General features: G+C 37.8%; 3 protein-coding genes across 5 annotated transcripts in view; 2 read left to right on the forward strand and 1 right to left on the reverse strand.

The window, feature by feature from the left end:
- guca1c (guanylate cyclase activator 1C) overlaps positions 1-1,653 on the forward strand; it is an 11,314-nt gene extending 9,661 nt beyond the window's left edge. For both annotated transcript variants that reach the window (XM_061971962.2, XM_061971961.2), the window contains one exon: positions 967-1,653. In XM_061971962.2, the coding sequence (XP_061827946.1) occupies positions 967-1,109 (143 nt within the window). In that variant the 3' untranslated portion in view covers positions 1,110-1,653. The remainder of the gene's footprint in view (positions 1-966) is intronic.
- Positions 1,654-4,181: 2,528 nt separating this feature from the next.
- Positions 4,182-8,885, reverse strand: ndufc2 (NADH:ubiquinone oxidoreductase subunit C2). Its single transcript, XM_061971963.2, has 3 exons — positions 8,622-8,885; positions 6,539-6,682; positions 4,182-4,355 (listed from the first exon to the last, which is right to left on the reverse strand). The coding sequence occupies exons 1-3, from the start codon at positions 8,758-8,760 to the stop codon at positions 4,306-4,308; spliced, it is 333 nt and encodes a 110-aa protein (XP_061827947.1). The 5' UTR covers positions 8,761-8,885; the 3' UTR covers positions 4,182-4,305.
- Positions 8,886-12,375: 3,490 nt separating this feature from the next.
- rab30 (RAB30, member RAS oncogene family) lies at positions 12,376-20,346 on the forward strand. Of its 2 annotated transcripts, none has more exons than XM_061972165.2 (5): positions 12,376-12,530; positions 16,606-16,704; positions 16,771-16,854; positions 16,919-17,102; positions 19,499-20,345. In XM_061972165.2, the coding sequence occupies exons 2-5, from the start codon at positions 16,612-16,614 to the stop codon at positions 19,747-19,749; spliced, it is 612 nt and encodes a 203-aa protein (XP_061828149.1). In that variant the 5' UTR covers positions 12,376-12,530; positions 16,606-16,611; the 3' UTR covers positions 19,750-20,345. The 2 variants fall into 2 exon arrangements, with proteins under 2 accessions (XP_061828149.1, XP_061828150.1); XM_061972166.2 differs by having other exon boundaries at positions 12,439-12,530; positions 16,563-16,704; positions 19,499-20,346.
- The last annotated feature ends 2,170 nt before the right edge of the window (positions 20,347-22,516 follow it).

A 22,516-nucleotide genomic window follows, 5' to 3' on the forward strand; every position in this document is an offset into this window, starting at 1 on the left:
AGAGTTGAAGTGTCCTAGGAGAGTTGAAGTGTCCTAGGAGAGTTGAAGTGTCCTAGGAGAGTTAAAGTGTCCTAGGAGAGTTAAAGTGTCCTAGGAGAGTTAAAGTGTCCTAGGAGAGTTAAAGTGTCCTAGGAGAGTTAAAGTGTCCTAGGAGAGTTAAAGTGTCCTAGGAGAGTTGAAGTGTCCTAGGAGAGTTAAAGTGTCCTAGGAGAGTTAAAGTGTCCTAGGAGAGTTAAAGTGTCCTAGGAGAGTTAAAGTGTCCTAGGAGAGTTAAAGTGTCCTAGGAGAGTTAAAGTGTCCTAGGAGAGTTAAAGTGTCCTAGGAGAGTTGAAGTGTCCTAGGAGAGTTAAAGTGTCCTAGGAGAGTTAAAGTGTCCTAGGAGAGTTAAAGTGTCCTAGGAGAGTTGAAGTGTCCTAGGAGAGTTAAAGTGTCCTAGGAGAGTTAAAGTGTCCTAGGAGAGTTAAAGTGTCCTAGGAGAGTTAAAGTGTCCTAGGAGAGTTGAAGTGTCCTAGGAGAGTTAAAGTGTCCTAGGAGAGTTAAAGTGTCCTAGGAGAGTTAAAGTGTCCTAGGAGAGTTAAAGTGTCCTAGGAGAGTTGAAGTGTCCTAGGAGAGTTAAAGTGTCCTAGGAGAGTTAAAGTGTCCTAGGAGAGTTAAAGTGTCCTAGGAGAGTTGAAGCCTCCTGCTGTGTGTCCTAGGAGAGTTAAAGTGTCCTAGGAGAGTTAAAGTGTCCTAGGAGAGTTAAAGTGTACTAGGAGAGTTAAAGTGTCCTAGGAGAGTTAAAGTGTCCTAGGAGAGTTAAAGTGTCCTAGGAGAGTTGAAGCCTCCTGCTGTGTGTCCTAGGAGAGTTAAAGTGTCCTAGGAGAGTTGAAGTGTCCTAGGAGAGTTGAAGTGTCCTAGGAGAGTTGAAGTGTCCTAGGAGAGTTGAAGTGTCCTAGGAGAGTTGAAGCCTCCTGCTGTGTGTCCTAGGAGAGTTGACCTTGGAGGAGTTCATCAGCGGCGCCAGGCAGCACGCTGACATCATGGAGATGCTCACCAAGATGATGGACCTCACCCACGTGCTGGAGATCATCATCATGGGACAGCAGAAGCACAGCTTGGACACAAAGTGACACACCTTCTGTCGCAGGACGGACACGTCACCAAGACGCCGTCCAAACTTTCTGGCTGGCGGTCTTGTGGAGCTTCTTCGGCCACAAGATGTTATGGGACCAAAAGACGCGTTGAAGATGGCAGGTCTTCCAAAGTCTCCTGGATGGCGTTGCTACACTTCAGTATTGACATCATGTGTTCATAGCCTGATGATTTGACACAAGATGGCAGAAGTAGTTTGCTGTATTTGGGATGACCATATCAATATACTGTATGTTGATCTTCTAATGAAGTGTCCACTGCTTAGCGTCTTTCTCTAATGTGTTGCCTTAAATTGTCACACTTGCTCAATATACTGAGTGTTGATTCAACCTTGCATTAGACACATTCCACAGAATTGCCGCATAGCCAAGAATATCTTACTTCATTCTAACGTGAACATTACCGACTGATGTCGGGACGTCCGAGGCAACGCGAATGCGACGTTGATCACGTGACGCAAAGAGAGCCAATCAGCAGTGAGATAATTGAGGCAAGGCGGAAGCATCAACAATGGCGGCGAAAACTAACAGCGGGAAGTTGAAATTGAAGGCGACTTCAGAAAAGTGACCACAATGTGCTAAACATGTTCATACATGATCAGTTGTACAAGTCTTGGACTCTACAAAAAACAACGAGGAGAGGAGTTGGCAGATGAAATCACCTTCGTAATGGAGTTAGCAGGTAAGCTAACAGCTGATCTTTTCCTAATACCCCGGATGTTTGGATGCTCTCGCGACAAGGCTGCCCCTCACAGGTCAGTCCTGGTACTGCGTCCGTCACATCAAATACTATTGGCAAAAAAAACATTAAAAAGTGGAATAAAAGAGCAAAAAGGTGAAATGTAAAAAGAAAAAGTTGTAATGTCGACTATAATAACACAAAGCAGCCATGAAGGCTGTTTTTTTAATTTAAAACTGTCATTTCTCAAAAAATAATAATGAATCAAAATCAATGTTATGAATGATTGACCTTATGAAGGCCCAATGACTTCACACCAAATAGTTATTTTTGACAAAAAGGACGTAAAACAAACAAAAACATAAACCTTATAATTGATACATCCAAATACTATAAAAATGGGAGCCATTACCTCCCTGCTGGGCACTCAGCATCAAGGCTTGGAATTGGGGGTTACATCACCAAAAATTATTCCCGGGCGCGGCACCGCTGCTGCCCACTGCTCCCCTCACCTCCCAGGGGGTGAACAAGGGGATGGGTCAAATGCAGACGACAAATTTCGCCACACCTAGTGTGTGTGTGACAATCACTGGTACTTTAACTTTAACTTAACTTAAAGTTGATCTTGAGATGTAAGTGTTTAAAAAGTAAAGCAATGCATGACTTATTTTTAACACTTATGAGTGGGACCCTTTTGCATCCCTCAGACCAGACCTGGGCATTCTGCGGCCCGCGGGCCACATCTGGCCCTTTGTACGTCCCTGTCCGGCCCGCGAGAGGCCAATCATAAATTACAAAATAAATTTAAAAAAAGTATCTATGTCGAGTGTGCAATACAACTGTGCTGCTTTTGTTTTGAAAAGTGTTATTAATGGGCGTATGTCCGTGTGTAACCTGTGAGTGAAGGTGCACAGCGACAAGTAAGACGCTAAAAAGAGAAAAGTTGATGAGGAATGGCATGTTTTCAACAAGACATGGACTGCCAAGTATTTCTTCACAGAAATGAAAGGTAAAGCCGTGTGCTTAATGTGTGCTACACATGTTGCTGTGTTTGAAGAATATAGTGGAACCACCTGCTGAAGTTAAAGTTGTGTTCTTTAGTTGTGGAAATGAGGAGTGAGGATAGACGTGTGTTTGGAAGGAAGGAGATAAGTTGAGCTGTGTTAGTATAGCTTGCTCAATAAAAGATTAAAAATAGCGTCAGACTTGGTGTGCACTTCTTCTCCACGCTACAATTGGTGTCAGAAGTCAAACTTTGCGCATACTGTGCTGCTTGTGTGCTCAGCCTGCTACGTCATCGGGAGATACGTGACACCATGTTTCCTGGCCACTTTGTCAAGATTGAACGGGAGGGAAAGGACACTGAGAGGGGACTTAAGGTGCCGGCAGCAACTGCAGATGTCTGTCTGAATCCCGGACGAGAGAGAGAGAGAGAGAGACTACAGGTGCAGTGCATGCTGCTTGGCATGGGGGAATTCCGCCCTCAATGAAGACTCCCAGGTTTGATGGCAAGGCGAACTGGGAGGCATTTCATCCCACTTCTGACACCAATTGTAGCGTGGAGAAGAAGTGCACACCAAGTCTGACGCTCTTTTTAAACTTTTATTGAGCAAGCTATACTAACACAGCTCAACTTATCTCCTTCCTTCCACACGCACGTCTATCCTCACTCCTCATTTCCACAACAGCAACGCTTCCTCCTTCCTCGCCAATCACCTTACAGGTGTGCTGTGTTCACAACAAAGAGGATGCAGGATAAAGTGACAGAAATGGACATTTTTGCATTGTATTATACATCAGGAAGTGTTGTGTAAGAAAGTGTTACAAATAAAACCATCAAAAGCCATCTGCTTTTGTATAAAGATAAGTTAGGTTAAATGAAAATATTATTATTTATCTTACGGTATATCAAAAATAATTTGAGCAAAATTTAATTGAAATATTGTGGGTGTGGCCCTCCAGCAGTGCTCGGGTTGCTCATGCGGCCCCCGGTAAAAATTAATTGCCCACTCCAGCCTCAGACTGTTAGTTTTTTGTTGTTTTTTTAAAATCCCACTGGCATTGATTAAAAAAATAATAATGAAATAAAATCAATGTAATGAATTATTGAGCTATTTACTTCACATGAAATATTCCACTTTGAAGGGAAATATTAACCATTATATTTTCCATTATAAAAACAGGCTTTTCTTTAACAAAAAGGCATAAAACATTAAAATAATACAGATTTCAAGATGAGTGTAGATATTTAGGCGACAGACAAAAAGTATTATTTTTTTAGCATTTTTATTAGACTTATAGTTAAATAAAATAAAATATAAACAAGGACTTGGACTTCTTGTTTCCTGGACATCAACTCTTCATTTGAAATCCACTCACATCTGCCTTGGTGAAATGCTGACTTGCCATTTTTCTCCTAGTTGAACTAAGTTTGTTATGAATGAACGAGAAGATAGTTGCAGTGTCATGTGTTCGTTTAGAAGAACAATAGTGATGTCAGCGTATGGGATGGAAAGGCTCCACGATCTCAGCATAGGTCTTTGTTTCTGGCGAGAGAAGACAATAAATCATTGATCATAACAGTCCATATACAGGTAAAAGCCAGTAAATTAGAATATTTTGAAAAACTTGATTTATTTCAGTAATTGCATTCAAAAGGTGTAACTTGTACATTATATTTATTCATTGCACACAGACTGATGCATTCAAATGTTTATTTCATTTAATTTTGATGATTTGAAGTGGCAACAAATGAAAATCCAAAATTCCGTGTGTCACAAAATTAGAATATTACTTAAGGCTAATACAAAAAAGGGATTTTTAGAAATGTTGGCCAACTGAAAAGTATGAAAATGAAAAATATGAGCATGTACAATACTCAATACTTGGTTGGAGCTCCTTTTGCCTCAATTACTGCGTTAATGCGGCGTGGCATGGAGTCGATGAGTTTCTGGCACTGCTCAGGTGTTATGAGAGCCCAGGTTGCTCTGATAGTGGCCTTCAACTCTTCTGCGTTTTTGGGTCTGGCATTCTGCATCTTCCTTTTCACAATACCCCACAGATTTTCTATGGGGCTAAGGTCAGGGGAGTTGGCGGGCCAATTTAGAACAGAAATACCATGGTCCGTAAACCAGGCACGGGTAGATTTTGCGCTGTGTGCAGGCGCCAAGTCCTGTTGGAACTTGAAATCTCCATCTCCATAGAGCAGGTCAGCAGCAGGAAGCATGAAGTGCTCTAAAACTTGCTGGTAGACGGCTGCGTTGACCCTGGATCTCAGGAAACAGAGTGGACCGACACCAGCTGGACTGCTGCTGAGTGGTCCAAAGTCATGTTTTATGACGAAAGCAAATTTTGCATTTCCTTTGGAAATCGAGGTCCCAGAGTCTGGAGGAAGACAGGAGAGGCACAGGATCCACGTTGCCTGAAGTCTAGTGTAAAGTTTCCACCATCAGTGATGGTTTGGGTTGCCATGTCATCTGCTGGTGTCGGTCCACTCTGTTTCCTGAGATCCAGGGTCAACGCAGCCGTCTACCAGCAAGTTTTGACACCTGAGCAGTGCCAGAAACTCATCGACTCCATGCCACGCCGCATTAACGCAGTAATTGAGGCAAAAGGAGCTCCAACCAAGTATTGAGTATTGTACATGCTCATATTTTTCATTTTCATACTTTTCAGTTGGCCAACATTTCTAAAAATCCCTTTTTTGTATTAGCCTTAAGTAATATTCTAATTTTGTGACACACGGAATTTTGGATTTTCATTTGTTGCCACTTCAAATCATCAAAATTAAATGAAATAAACATTTGAATGCATCAGTCTGTGTGCAATGAATAAATATAATGTACAAGTTACACCTTTTGAATGCAATTACTGAAATAAATCAAGTTTTTCAAAATATTCTAATTTACTGGCTTTTACCTGTATACTGATTCTCAACCGGTGGGCTGCAAGGAGAGAGGATTGTAACATCCCAGGGTCCCTGAATGCACCTCATGTAATTGTGAAGTGTGTGTGTGAACCTTGTGACACATGGGAGAATTTTCTCCCACACTGAGGACTCACAGGTGCAACCTTTTTATGCCCAATTGGAACTATGGGGACATGTGTAATTATGGGCCTGCTGCATATTATTATTCCTGCTGACATTTAATACTGATATGATAAACCTGATTGGCAACACTAAATGTGTGAATGTTGTCTGTCTGTCTGTGTTGGCCCTGTGGTGAGGTGGCCACTTGTCCAGGGTGTACCCCGACTTCCGCCCGAAGGCAGCTGAGATAGGCTCCAGCGACCCGGAAAGGGACAAGCGGTAGAAAATGGATGGATGATACCAGCAGTTCCTCACTGGGAATCTGCCCCAAATGACAAATGTTTATACTTGTGATTTTTATTAATATTTGTTTATTTAATTAACCTGGAGTTTTATGTTTACACTCCAAGTACAATGTTAAAACAGACGACAAATACATGTTTATTGCATCTGAAAGGATATAAATGTGGTATTATTGTATATTATTATTACATCAGTATCAGTGGTCCCATAAAAATAATGGCAATAATATCGTTAATCAACAATAATTTGCAGGTCAAGCCTGTTGAAAGCTGAGGGCATTGTGAACAGACGAAGGTTACATTTTCCCTCATTTCCACAGGTGGTAAAAATATCATTGATTTGAAGCGATAAAGAACAGGTATCGTGATACAGTTTTCAGCCCTGGTAAAAACTCACCCTTGGGCCTGAAGTCATCGGGGTAGAGTTTGATGTACTCCTTCATGTCTCGGTCCAGTCTGGCATTGACGTAGTTTTCATATCTTTTCATGCGGTAGCCCAAGTACCAGCCAATTGTCGCCAGCAGGACCTGCCGATGGACCCCTGGAGAAAGAAGCAGTCTCATCATTTGCTCCTAAATCCTTTTTTTAATGAGAGCAGAATTGACCAGTGTCACTTTACAATTTTCCACACAGCAACCTTTTTAAACCAAAGTTCAGATAGACGAGTATTATTGGATGTGATTATTAAAAGAGCTGTGTGGTAAACTCTCTATGCGTGTTTATAGACAAGTTCAGTGTTGGCCTTAACGCATTTTTTGTGTCTTTTTATGCATGGAAATCAGAAAGGATGTGCATCTACGGTCGTCTACGCGTGAGGACGCAGTTATTTTTTTCTGGCGGGTGTTTTGTATAGCATATATAAGAGTGACTTTACCCACCTCAGTGCTTTAAGAAGCGTTGGAAGGGCTAGAATTGGACTTATATTGCAGATGATAAGATCACTTTGAAATAGCACAGCCAATGTACAAAAGAATGAAGGGCATACTTACTCAACAGCCATACATGTCACACTAAGGGTGGCCATATAAACAACACCAACACTGTCATAAACATGTGCTATATTGTGAACCCATACTAAACAACAATGACAAACACATTTCGGGAGAATATTTGCACTGCAACACAACAGAACAAATACCCAGAATTCCCTGCAGTACCAACTCTTCCAGGACGCTACACTATTTTATTTGGTACAGGGTGTAATTATAAGTGTGACCAGTAGATGGCAGTCAAACATAAGAGATAAGTCTCAAGTAAAAAAACATCAACATTTTAAATGTTCCATTGAAAATATAGAACATTACACATGGCGCTCAAAAATCTATCAAAATGTTTTAGTGCCATTTCTAATATAAAGTTCTTACTTATATCTGTCAGTAAACTCGCCATGAGAGCACTAAAACATACCGGTGTAGTGACTTTACATTATTCACCCAAGAAACTTTAGTTATTTAGTTTTTTCACAGGACACATTTCCTGTGTTGGAGATGCTGCTCCGTCATTGATTGAAGTAAAGTGTGAATGTCATTAAAACATCTTTTGACACTTCTTCCACTCCCGTCCTTGCACGCTACAACAAAGACGATGGGGGAAAAGGCGCTGTTGAAGTGGAGGCACATAAATAAGACCACCCACAAAATACGGTATTTCTGCTGGGTCAAATTATTATTTATTATTGGTCGACTTCAAAGTAACGCACTTTCCAGTGCACTTTCAATATTATTTGTTTTCTTTTGTTATTTATATGATAACTTTTCTTCCGAAACACAATATAGAATGTGAGATGTAACAGAATAATGCATACATTTATCCTTTGTTTTCAAAACGCTTACAAAAAAGTTAGACCCCAAAAATTTACTGTAGGACTTCATTTTTATGACTTGATACCATGAATTGATTAATGTGGACTTAAACAAGTGTAACAACTTATTGGGGTGTTACCATTTAGTGGTCAATTGTAGGGAATATGTACTGTACTGTGCAATCTACTAATACAAGTCTCAATCAATCAATCAATCAATCAATCAATCAAACCCTGGGACCCCATTTGTAAGATTCCTAGCGCCAACACTGCTACCTACTTGAATGCTCTCAGAGCTAAACATATAAACATATAAACATAAGATAGTTGGTAAAGTATGCAGATGAAAGTGAGAGGTGCCAGGAAGCTGGCTAGTTAGCAACATAAGATAAGATAGTTGGTAAAGAATGCAGATGAAAGTGAGAGGTGACAGGAAGCTGGCTAGTTAGCAACATAACATAAGATAGTTGGTAAAGAATGCAGATGAAAGTGAGAGGTGACAGGAAGTTGGCTAGTTAGCAACATAACATAAGATAGATAGTTGGTAAAGAATGCAGATGAAAGTGAGAGGTGACAGGAAGTTGGCTAGTTAGCAACATAACATAAGATAGATAGTTGGTAAAGAATGCAGATGAAAGTGAGAGGTGACAGGAAGCTGGCTAGTTAGCAACATGCTAACCTGACTTGAGCGGCGGCCTGTGCGAGATAGCATTGTGGAGCATGGCGGAGAACCAGCCGCAGCCCGCCAGCCACACCGAGGGCATGTTGACGATTCCCGGGGGAGGGAGCACCTTGCCCTCGTCTGGAACTTTCCTCATGCCGTGAAAGTGTGTGTGTGTCTACTAGAAGTGTGTGAGGCCTCAATGTCACCTCCTAGCCACTGCCAGACCGCAGGAAGTCAAGCGCGCAACCGGAATGTACGTCCGGTTAGGAACAAGTCGGGAGTTAGTTGGTTCCGCCTGAATGAAATTGACACTGTTTAAGTTTTTTGCTTGATGTAATATATATATATATATATACATAGGGGGTGTGGGAAAAAATCGATTCGAATTCGAATCGCGATTCTCACGTTGTCCAATTCAGTATTGATTCTCATTTTTTTTAAACGTTTTTTTTTTAACATTTATTTATTTTTTCATTTTTAAATTAATTTTTCATTTTTTTTTAAATTTTTTAATGAATCAATCCAACAAAACAATACACAGCAATACCATAACAATGCAATCCACTTCCAAAAGCAAAGCCGAGCCAGCAACACTCAGAAGTGCAATAAACAGAGCAATTGAGAGGAGACACAAACACCACACACAACAAACCAAAAGTAGTGAAACAAAAATGAATATTATCAACAACAGTATCAATATTAGTTACAGTTTCAACATAGCAGTGATTAAAAATCCCTCATTGACATTATCATTAGACATTTATAAAAAAGAACAATAGTGTCACAGTGGCTTACACTTGCATCACATCTCATAAGCTTGACAACACACTGTGTCCAATATTTTCACAAAGATAAAATAAGTCATATTTTTGCTTCATTTAATAGTTCAAACAAATGTACATTATTGCCATCAGTTGATAAAACATTGTCCTTTACAATTATAAAAGCTTTTTACTCTGCTTGCATGTCAGCAGACTGGGGTAGATCCTGCTGAAATCCTATGTATTCAATGAATAGACAATCCTTTTGAATTGGGAAAATATAATTTTTGAATCGAAAATCGCGTTGAATCGAAAAAAATCGATTTATAATCGAATCATGACCCCAAGAATCGATATTGAATTGAATCGAATCGTGGGACACCCAAAGATCCACAGCCCTAATATATATATATATAGATATGTAGTCATGGTCAAAAGTGTACATAGACTTGTAAAGAACATCATGTCATGGCTGTCCTGAATTTCCAATAATTTCTACAACTCTTATATTTTTGTGTGATGTAGTGATTGGAGCACATACTTGTTGGTCACAAAAAACATTCATGAAGTTTGCTTCTTTGATGAATTTATTATGGCTCTACTGAAAATGTGCGGGTCAAAAGTATACATACAGCAATGTTAATATTTGCTTACATGTCCCTTGGCAAGTTGACCTGCAATAAGGCGCTTTTGGTAGCCATCCACAAGCTTCTGCTTGACCACTTGACCACTAAATTGCTGCAGTTCAGCTAAATGTGTTGCTTTTCTGACATGGACTTGTTTCTTCAGCATTGTCCACACCTTTAAGTCAGGACTTTGGGAAGGCCATTCTAAAACCTTCATTCTAGCCTGATTTAGCCATTCCTTTACCACTTTTGAGGTGTGTTTGGGGTCATTGTTCTGTTGGAACACCCAACTGTGCCCAAGACCCAACCTCCGGGCTGATGATTTTAGCTTGTCCTGAACAATTTGGAGCTAATCCTCCTTTTTCATTGTCCCATTTAAAGCAGCAGTTCCATTGGCGGCAAAACAGGCCCAGAGCATAATACTACCACCACCATGCTTGACGGTAGGCATGGTGCTCCTGGGATTAAAGGCCCCACCTTTTCTCCTCCAAACATATTGCTGGGTATTGTGGCCAAACAGCTAAATTTTTGTTTCATCTGACCACAGAACTTTCCTCCAGAAGGTCTTAGAAGGAGGATTAGCTCCAAATTGTTCAGGACAAGCTAAAATCATCAGCCCGGAGGTTGGGTCTTGAGCGCAGTTGGGTGTTCCAACAGGACAATGACCCCAAACACACCTCAAAAGTGGTAAAGGAATGGCTAAATCAGGCTAGAATAAAGGTTTTAGAATGGCCTTTCATAAAGTCCTGACTTAAAGTTGTGGACAATGCTGAAGAAACAAGTCTATGTCAGAAAAGCAACACATTTAGCTGAACTGCAGCAATTTAGTGGTCAAGTGGTCAAGCAGAAGCTTGTGGATGGCTACCAAAAGCGCCTTATTGCAGGTAAACTTGCCAAGGGACATGTAAGCAAATATTAACATTACTGTATGTATACTTTTGACTGTAATTTACTTTAATATCACTAATAGATGTGATTCTTGCTACACTATTATGTCATATGACTCTTGCTACACTAATATTATGTCATACATGATTCTTGTTACACTAATATGTCATAATTCTTGCTACACTATTATGTCATATATGATTCTTGCTACACTAATTTTATGTAATATGTGGCCCTGCGATGAGGTGGCGACTTGTCCAGGGTGTACCCCGCCTTCCGCCCGATTGTAGCTGAGATAGGCTCCAGCGTACCCCGCGACCCCAAAAGGGAATAAGCGGTAGAAAATGGATGGATGGATGATTCTTGCTACACTAATATTATGTCATATATGATTCTTGCTACACTAATATTATGTCATTTATGATTCTTGCTACACTAATATTATGTAATATGATTCTTGCTACACTAATATTATGTCATATATGATTCTTGCTACACTAATATTATGTAATATGGTTCTTGGCACATTATTATGTGTCAATACGTGGACTATGGCGGCGCAAATTACTGCGCAGATTGCTTTCCCAGCATGCAAAACAACTAGACTGGACTTGGCTTGAAGGTAAATACATCTTTTATTTTTACACTAACAAAAGAAACAAAAGGCGCGCACAAGTCGGAAGTACAAACTTGGCTAAGAAAACAAAAGTAGCACTTGGACAAAAACTATGGACGTGAAACAAATAAACACTTAGTGTGACGAGCAGAACAGAAAGTTACGTGGCATGGCAAGAAGCATAAAGGATGGAGTAAGCAGGGCATGAAAAGGACAGAGGTAAACAGAGTTCATGTCGCCAGGCGGACTTCCTGACAACTATTGGCTTAAATATTAGTGACATGATTAGTGAAAACAGGTGCATGACTCAAAAGGTGAAACAGGTGAAACTAATGGTTGCTATGGTGACAAAACAAGGGAGTGAAAAAGCAGGAACTAAGTGTCCAAAACCCAAACAGAACATAACTTAAACAAAACATGATCACAGACATTTATGATTCTTACTACACTAATATTAAGTCTTATATGATTCTTACTACACTAATATTATGTCATTTATGATTCTTGCTACACAAATATTATGTCATATTGATTATTAATGATTACTTATTGATGATATTAACTTAATGTTAATGATTATGAATGTTTTTGTTGATTATGTTGATTGTTAATATGATATGTATCAATATTAATGAAGTTTTATTGATATTAATTGTTGTTAATGAATTTTTCATTGATGATGTTGTTGTTTTTTAATGATATTGATTATTAATGATGTTTTATTGATGATATTGATTATTAGTGTTTTAGGCCCTGAAAGGATATTAAAAATGTGCATTTGTTGCAGGAAAAAAAGCAGAGCGTGGAATGTCTTTCCAAACCACAAATGAAAGTAAAATAAAATGTTTGAATGACTTGCAGCGTTCTGCGATGACGTCACCCAGTCTGCCTCCATCAGGCTGCTGAAGAAGAAGAAGAAGAAGAAGAAGAAGAATTGATCATCATCATCATCATCATCAAGAGGAGCGTCCAGGTTCCATGCAGGCCAAGTAGCCGTCACAACCCGGGGACAGCCCGGCTTTCTACCAGCGCGGTAAGTCCATGCTTAGGTTCGTCCATCTTTGGTCTGCTGTTTGTCCTCCGAGACACAAAGAAAGACTCAAAATGGCCCGACTGAGGTTAGCTGCTTCATGCTAGCATGCTAGCTTCTCCTCGCGAGGATGCTAACGCAAGTCTTGTTTTTTTTTAAACATTCAACTATAAAATATCAAACTAATTCATATTGTTTTTTAAACATGCAGCAATACAATGTCAACGTCATTTTTATCAATAAAGATGTTTTTTTAAACCTCGAGCAATAAAATATCAACGTAATTCGTATCAATAAAGACTTTAAAAAAAAAACCATGCAGCAAAGCAATGTGAACGTCATTTTTATCAATAAAGATGTTTTTTTTTAACTTAGAGCAATAAAATGTCAACATAATTCGTATCAATAAATATGTTTTAAAACATTGAGCAATAAAATGTCAACGTAATGCGTATCAATAAAGATGTTTTTTTTTAAACATTCAGCAATAAAATGTCAACGTAATTCGTATCATTAAATATGGTTTTTTAAACATTGCAGCAATAGATGACATCTGCCTATTACATGTTAGCTACTTCTCTTTGTTTATAATGTTTATAATGTCTATTTCCTGCTGGATCTACTCTCTATTTTATGCTGCTGCTGTCACATATACTGTAATATTGTATATGTGTTGTATATATTGTATATATGTTATAGACATAATATAATATATCTGTATATATATTACTCTGTACACATATTATGTATATATTCGTATATATGTTAGATTTTATATCGCTATATTAGTCTATTTATACCTGCATTGTCCTTTCCATCCTTACACTTTCCATCTTTGTAACTGAGCTACTGTGTTGAACAATTTCCCTTGTGGATCATTCAACTTTGTCTAAGTCAAATAAAAAGAAGCCAAAGTGAGGACTTTTAGAAATAACAAAACCTTTGACACAATGACACTTATTACACGAGCTAACATGTTTTATAAGACTGGATGTGCATAATAATTGTAATATTAATACACATAATGATACACTTACTTCCAGGCCACATTATTAGGTACAACATGGAGCCTTCACAACTGCTTACTCTTCACATATTTATTCAAGCTCTCAGTATTCTGGGATTTTGTTTTTGTTTACAAAAAATCATACTCAAAGTAAATGTAAACACATTTGGCTTTTGTCTCTTTTCAAAGATGCAAGCTTGGTTTTTATCCCCAGCAGTCCGAATGTGTGTAAAATCATGTTCACGTAGGGCTGGGCGATACGGTATTAAACTGTATCACGATATCAGTGTTTGATATTGATCATATTGATAATTGGGTGAATGTCCAAACATTCACAATATATGATTCTACACTTAAAAACCATACATTTATCAATATAATAATTATAATATTAATAATAATTAATATTGTTGTTATTATTATTATTGTTTGAAGGTCCAAACATTCACACAATAAGATTCTACACCTACAAATCATCTATTTATTAATATAATTATTATTATTATTATTATTGTTAGTATTATTGTTTGAAGGTCCAAACATTCACACAATAAGATTCTACACCTACAAATAATCTATTTATTATTATTATGATGTATATTATTATTATTATTATTATTATTATTATTATTATTATTATTATTATTATTATTATCGTGTGAATGTCCAAACATTCACACAATAAGATTCTACACTTAAAAACCATAAATGTATCAATATAATAATTATAATAGTAATAATGATTAATATTGTTATTATTATTATTGTTTGAAGGTCCAAACATTCACACAATAAGATTCTACACCTACAAATCATCTATTTATTAATATTATTATTATTATTATTGTTATTGTTGTTATTATTGTTTGAAGGTCCAAACATTCACACAATAAGATTCTACATCTACAAATCATCTATTTATTATTAAAGTTATGATTTATATTATTTTATTATTATTATTATTATTATTATTATTATTATTATCGTGTGAATGTCCAAACATTCACACAATAAGATTCTACACTTAAAAACCATACATCTATCAATATAATAATTATAATAATAATAATAATAATTAATATTGTTGTTATTATTATTATTATTGTTTGAAGGTCCAAACATTCACACTATAGGATTCTACACCTACAAATCATCTATTTATTAATATAATTATTATTATTATTATTATTATTGTTATGATTATTGTTTGAAGGTCCAAACATTCACACTATAGGATTCTACACCTACAAATCATCTATTTATTAATATAATTATTATTATTATTATTATTATTGTTATGATTATTGTTTGAAGGTCCAAACATTCACACAATAAGATTCTACACCTACAAATCATCTATTTATTATTATTATAATTTATATTATTTTTATTATTGTTTTATTATTGTTATTGTTATTGTGTGAATGTCCAAACATTCCCCATAATAAGATTCTATACCTAACAATCATCTATTTATTATTATTCTGACGCAAAAGTTTGGCGCGCTCCACAGCCCACAGTTTGCATCCGATCGGAATCGACCGGGAATTGTCAGCTCCCCCAAATATCCAGGATTACCCAGAATTCCCGGTTTTCCAAAGCAAAATTTTCACCTCTTCCTGGAAAGTTTTCACAGTCCACATTTTTCAACCGTTTTTGAACATTCTACCTTCAAAACATTCCTCTTAATTGGGACAACAAAAGTTTTTCGTTTTTTTTCATAAATATTTCCGGTTTTCCCGAAATTCCAAGAATTCCGAATTACCAAATAAAATTAAAACTGTTGAACGTCTATATTATTTCAACCGTTTGGAAAAATTCCAACACCAACCCATTCATATCATTTAGGACAATAGGGGTATTAAGTACATTTTCAAACTTTCACGTTTTTCCCCAAATTTCCAGGAAATTCCCATTCAAATGAATAAACGTATTGATAGTTCCACCATGCCCAAAATGTTTCACCATTTTTTTTACCCAATTCTGACCTTTCAACCATCAACACACACTGTTCTTCACATATATCGATCGCAAAATTGTTCCTTTCTCAAAATTCCTGGGATTTCCGTGAATTTTCTCCCCATTGACAATGAATGGGAAATATACGATCATCTGCATATCCCACATTTCTCATTCAATTTGAACTGTTCCAACATCCACACACTCCACTCACCCAGGACCAGTGGTTCTTAACCTGGGTTTGATGGAACCCTAGGGGTTCGGTGAGTCGGCCTCAGGGGTTCGGCGGAGCCTCTGCCGCGGAGGTCAAGACACACCCGACTCATCGTGAAAATAAAAACTTCTCCCTATCGGCATATTATGGATACCCCCAAACAATGTTCCCTCTAATTTCCATCTGATTTGCAGGTGTGTCATTTGTTGTGAGTTCATGCACTGTGTTGGTTTTGTTCTTTGAACAAGGTGATGCTCATGCACGCTTCATTTTGTGCACCAGTAAAAAAAACATATAACTTTGTCTTGAATTTGAAAAAACAAAAACATTTTATTTTTCACTGAAGAAGGGTTCTGTGAATGCGCATTTGAAACTGGTGGGGTTCGCTACCTCCAACAAGGTTAAGAACCACTCACCCTGGACATTCAAGCCACCAGGTTTCCCTTTTCAGAAAATTCCCTGATTACCTGTAATTACCAGGAATTTCCTCCCCCCTTTGAAATGAACGGGAAATATACAAACATGGTCATATCCCACATTTCTTAACCCATTTGAACCGTTCTAACATCCACTCACTACACTCACCTTGAACATTCAAGCATTCACACACAATCCCTACAGAATAAAATAATGTACTTGTCGATGTTTTTAGGAACTATGGCAAATAAAGAGGAGAAAAATATGTTTTCTTCAAATGTAACATTTCTCTGACTATAATCCCTCAGCTATCAAGGCAGGAAGGAAATGTCCACACTAGCATGGAAAACACTCAAACAATGTCAACAAAATAGTCAAATGACATTTGAAATGTGAGGTGCAAAAATGAGGACCATGTGTGTGTGAATGCTGCTGTCAGGGTGAAGATGGCCACCTGAAAGACTGAAGTCATATTTTTACAGTTGAGGATGAGTATGGAGGATTATGACTACTTGTTCAAAATCGTTCTGATCGGGAACGCCGGAGTTGGGAAGACATGTCTCGTACGCCGCTTCACTCAGGTCAGTCTCCACGTCCACGTCCACCTCACTCCACGCACTCCTTCAACGTCCTTCTGCTCCCCGCAGGGCCTTTTCCCGCCCGGTCAAGGAGCCACCATCGGCGTGGACTTCATGATTAAGACGGTGGAAATCCGAGGGCAGAAGGTCAAGGTGCGTTGATGTTAGCGAGCGCCCGTCCGCCTGAGTGTTTGAAGCGCTTCCATGGCTGTTGCAGCTGCAGATCTGGGACACGGCGGGACAGGAGAGGTTCCGCTCCATCACACAGAGCTATTACCGCAGTGCCAACGCCCTCATTCTCACCTACGACATTACCTGCGAGGACTCCTTCAGGTGCCTTCCCGAGTGGCTGCGGGAGATCGAGCAGTACGCCAACAACCAGGTGGTGACTATATTAGTCGGTAAGTGTTGACATTACTGTCTTGGGAATTTTATAATCAAGTAGTCAAACAAAACTGTCTTTTACTAGATGTATTAGTCACACATGGCAAACATTAGTGAGAGAGGGAGGGGGCATTGCTGAATACTGGATGGGAGGGGGGAGTTTGCACAGTTTGGGAGGGGTGGCGATCATATGACACAATGACCATTTAGACCAGGGGTCAGCAACTTTCAGCATACAAAGCGCCATTGGAGTCCATTTCCCCTAAAATATAGCCCACCTAGAGCCGCAAACTCTGTCCAATTCCTAAAATGAGGATAACATAGTTCCGTTAAACTGGTGCTATAGACTTTATGAAATCAAACACTTGACAAACAGCGATTCACGTGTTTTCTTTCTGGGTATAACGAAGCAAATCACCAAATTATTTTGAAGACTCAAACAAATACACTGGTCCTTCCCTTATTAATCATTTTTATAAGATCAACTCTGGTCCTTCCCTTATTAATCATTTTTAAAAGATCAACTTGCTCCAATATTCTGAAGGCATTCAACTGTGTCTTATTTCATTTGACTAAGGAAGGAAAACAACAACCTCGTCATCAGTGACAGCAAATTCATCTGTCCATTTTACAATCCCCGTTTCCATATGAGTTGGGAAATTGTGTTAGATGTAAATATAAACGGAATACAATGATTTGCAAATCATTTTCAACCCATATTCAATTGAATGCACTACAAAGACAACATATTTGATGTTCAAACTCATAAACTTTATTTTTTTTTTTGCAAATAATCATTAACTTAGAATTTCATGGCTGCAACACGTGACAAAGTAGTTGGGAAAGGGCATGTTCACCACTGTGTTACATCACCTTTTCTTTTAACAACACTCAATAAACGATTGGGAACTGAGGAAACTAATTGTTGAAGCTTTGAAAGTTTTATGTAGAGCTTCAGTCGTTCAACAGTCCGGGGTCTCCGCTGTCGTATTTTACGCTTCATAATGCGCCACACATTTTCGATGGGAGACAGGTCTGGACTGCAGGCGGGCCAGGAAGGTACCCGCACTCTTTTTTTACGAAGCCACACTGTTGTAACACATGCTGAATGTGGCTTGCCATTGTCTTGCTGAAATAAGCAGGGGCGTCCATGAAAAAGACGGCGCTTAGATGGCAGCATATGTTGTTCCAAAACCTGTATGTACCTTTCAGCATTAATGGTGCTTTCACAGATGTGTAAGTTACCCATGTCTTGGGCACTAATGCACCCCCATACCATCACACATGCTGCCTTTTACACTTTGCGTCGATAACAGTCTGGATGGTTCGCTTCCCCTTTGGTCCGGATGACACAATGTCGAATATTTCCAAAAACTATTTGAAATGTGGACTCGTCAGACCACAGAACACTTTTCCACTTTGCATGAGTCCATCTTAGATGATCTCGGGCCCAGAGAAGCCGGCGGCGTTTCTGGGTGTTGTTGATAAATGACTTTCGCTTTGTATAGTAGAGCTTTAACTTGCACTTACAGATGTAGCGACCAACTGTATTTAGTGACAGTGGTTTTCTGAACTGTTCCTGAGCCCATGTGGTGATATCCTTTAGAGATTGATGTCAGTTTTTGATACAGTGCCGTCTGAGGGATGGAAGGTCACGGTCATTCAATGTTGGTTTCCGGCCATGCCGCTTACGTGGAGTGATTGGAGCATTTTTTGGGAAGCTGTTTTTATACCCAATCATGGCACCCACCTGTTCCCAATTAGCCTGTTCACCTGTGGGATGTTCCAAATAAGTCTTTGATGAGCATTCCTCAACTTTATCAGTATTTATTGCCACCTTTCCCAACTTCTTTGTCACGTGTTGCTGCCATCAAATTCTAAAGTTAATGATTATTTGCAAAAAAAAAAATGTTTATGAGTTTGAACATCAAATATGTTGTCTTTGTAGCATATTCAACTGAATATGGCTTGAAAAGGATTTGCAAATCATTGTATTCCGTTTATATTTACATCTAACACAATTTCCCAACTCATATGGAAACGGGGTTTGTAAAATCAAAATAAGATTATTTTCGAGCCATGCCAGTTTTTGCATGATGGGAAAAACATGGGTGTCATTTTGAATGATGTGCAGTGTTTGGACGTTTGTTATAATATCCACAAAGTGTGTTGACTTTCTGTGTTGTTCTTTTTGCGGCGCGAGTGTGAAAGGTTGTTTGGATCGGCGCTCGTGAGAAAACTGCTGAGTCGGCAGGCATCAGTAACACACGTGACCCTTTTTGTCATTGATTGATTGATTGAATTGTTTGTAAAAAAATGACATCAGGAGGTTGCCTACAGCCACAGCAGTCATTGTTTTTGAGCCATGCCAGCTGGGCAGAAAGGTGCTGACGCGGCCTGTGACCTCCCCCAGGCAACAAGATCGACCTGGCGGAGAAGAGGGAGGTCCAGCAGCACCGGGCCCAGGACTTTGCCGAGGCCCAGGGCATGGTCTACCTGGAGACGTCGGCCAAGGAGTCGGACAACGTGGAGAAGCTCTTCCTGGACCTGGCCTGCCAGCTGATCCGCGAGGCCAAGCGCAACAAGCTGGACAACACGGACACTGCCCCCATGCCCGGCGAGGGCAAGACCATCAGCTACCTGAGCTGCTGCAGCCTGGTGTAGGGCCCCGACTGGAGGGGGGCCCCTCACCGTCCTTTCCATGGTTCCCTCATGCCTTCTTCCAGGCCACCTTCCCCTCTGGGAATCCACGCAGGGCCTGTCGTCATGGCAACACGGTCACGCCCACGTCACCAGCAGTGTGAGTGACCCAGGAATGTTTTCTTTGCACTAGTGATGTGCGATACTGCATCTTTGTGCGCTGATATCATTCTCCAATTACTTCTAAGGGCCCATTCTGAGGGGGCCATGTTGATATCTTTTTTTTTTTAGGAAAAATGCTAAAGACAGATATTATCAGCTGAGTATTAGTGATTTTAATGCTACTTATTAGAACATTTGTCTCATACCAATTTTTTTAACCTTTTTTTTAACTGTTGAACAATATTTATTATTTAATTTTTTTCATTAATAAGTTGTTTTTTTTAACTAACTGATTTTGGTTTATCTTTATGTATACTTTAATGTTATTTAGAGAGCTAATATTTTAGACTAGGGGTGTTTAAACTTTTTCCACCAACACTAAAAAGTTTTTATTTAAAAAAAAACCAACATTATATATTTGAAGACAAAACGTGTAAAAGGTGACTAAGTATATTTTTAATATTATTAGAACATTTTTCTCATTACATATCAAAATGTTTTACCTTCTTTTTAACCGTTGAACAATATATATATATTTTTATTAATTCATACGTTTTTTTTTATTTTTTATTAACTGATTTTTGTTCATCTTGAAGTATTTTTCTTAATTTATTTTGTGTTTTAAAAACAACAGTATATATTTAAAAACAAACTTGTTAAAGGTGACTAAGTATATTGTTATTAGTTTAAAAATGTCGTCTTTTTCTCATTACATACCACATTTAAAAAAATGTTTAACTTGAACATTTATTATTGTTTTTTTTAAATTAATTCATAAGTTGTTTTTTTGTTTTTTTAATTAACTAGCTGATTTTTGTTCATCTTTAAGTATATGTTATTGTTATTTTGAGAGCTAATATTTTAGACCACGGGTGTCTAAACATTTTCCACTAAAACGTTTTTATAAAAAATAAATAAAACATAAATTAAAAGACAAAACGTGTTAAAGGTGACCAAGTATATTATTATTATTATTATTAGTTTAAAATTTTAATTTTTTTTTCATTACATTCCGATTTTTTGCCTCTTTTTTCTTACATTTTTACTGTGTTTTTTATTTGTATTTTTCGATTAAAAAGTTATTTGAAAACACAACTTTTGACATTTTCAGTATATTTTCACCAAGTAACGGTATCGGCGGGATATCGCCGATACCAGCCTGAATGAGACTGGGCATGGGAAAGTGGTATCGCACATCACTATTAATTGTTTGTCCTTCTTCAAACTGTGAAACCTTGGACTCCTCCTTGCTGCTATGGTGTCTTCTTGTGTTGAAGCAACTGCATCATCGCACTCCTAAAAGTCAACTAATATTTTTACGAGAAGCTGTTTTCATTTACCGACATGAGTATTCACCTCGTTAAGTTCTTTCATATGCTTTTATTGTGAAAAACCTCTGCATTGCATGTTTTGCCATGTAGTGATGATATATTGATCATAACGTACTGTATTGCACAATGCCGTTTACTGCACACTTTGTTTTACTGTAACATGTTTCTCCTACTCTTAGCACTTTTTTTTTGCTTTTATATTTAGATTTTTAAAAATGGCAGATGTTTTTGTTTTGCTTTCTTACTTCAAAGTGGCAGCAGTTGCTTGTTTCCGGCTAACGCGATAGGAAAACACTACAAGAGTGTTGCTTTCATTCCTTACATTTTGTGTACAAAAGTGTATAATATTAAATAATACTACTAAAAGTCTTTCCTCTTCATTGAAGTGTGGGAAAAAAGCCTTTTGAACGGTTCTTTAAAAGGTCGTAGTTGTGAGCCATTCGTTTTTGTTTTTTTTGTTTGGGTTTTTTTTTGCAGACGCAGATACGATGGGACTTGACTAAAAAATGATTCTGAGTTAAAGGAAGTTTAGCAGCATTTGGGTTCATTTTTTAAAAACATTTTATTTTTAATTGTTTTAATTTGTTTTGTATTTTTATTTGAGTGTACTTTTCTGGTTCATTGTTCTGAATTATATCAAGTGTACACACTAGGTAGGCTACTGCAACTTTATTATAAATGTATAAATGTGTATATACAGTATATATATATATATATATATATATATATATATATATATATATATATATATATATATATATATATATATCCATCCATCCATCCATCCATTTTCTACCGCTTATTCCCTTTGGGGTCGCAGGGGGCGCTGGAGCCTATCTCAGCTACAATCGGGCGGAAGGCGGGGTACACCCTGGACAAGTCGCCACCTCATTGCAGGGCATATATATATATGTATATATATATATATATACATATATATGTGTATATATATATATATATATGTATGTTTGTGTGTGTATATATACCTGTGTATATATATATATAAAATGTTTGTATATATGTAAAATGTATGCATATATATATGTGTGTATATATATATATATACATATACGTATATGTATGTGTATATATGTATACATAGATGTATGTATGTGTGCGTGTATGTGTGTGTATGTATATATGTGTGTGTATATATACACACATATATATGATATATATATTTATATGTATGTATATATATATATGTATATATACATACATATACACACATATATATATATATATATATGTATATATACATACATATACACACACATATATATATATACATACACACA

This window comes from Nerophis lumbriciformis, linkage group LG17 (genome assembly GCF_033978685.3).
Source record: "Nerophis lumbriciformis linkage group LG17, RoL_Nlum_v2.1, whole genome shotgun sequence".
Lineage (NCBI taxonomy): Eukaryota > Metazoa > Chordata > Actinopteri > Syngnathiformes > Syngnathidae > Nerophis > Nerophis lumbriciformis.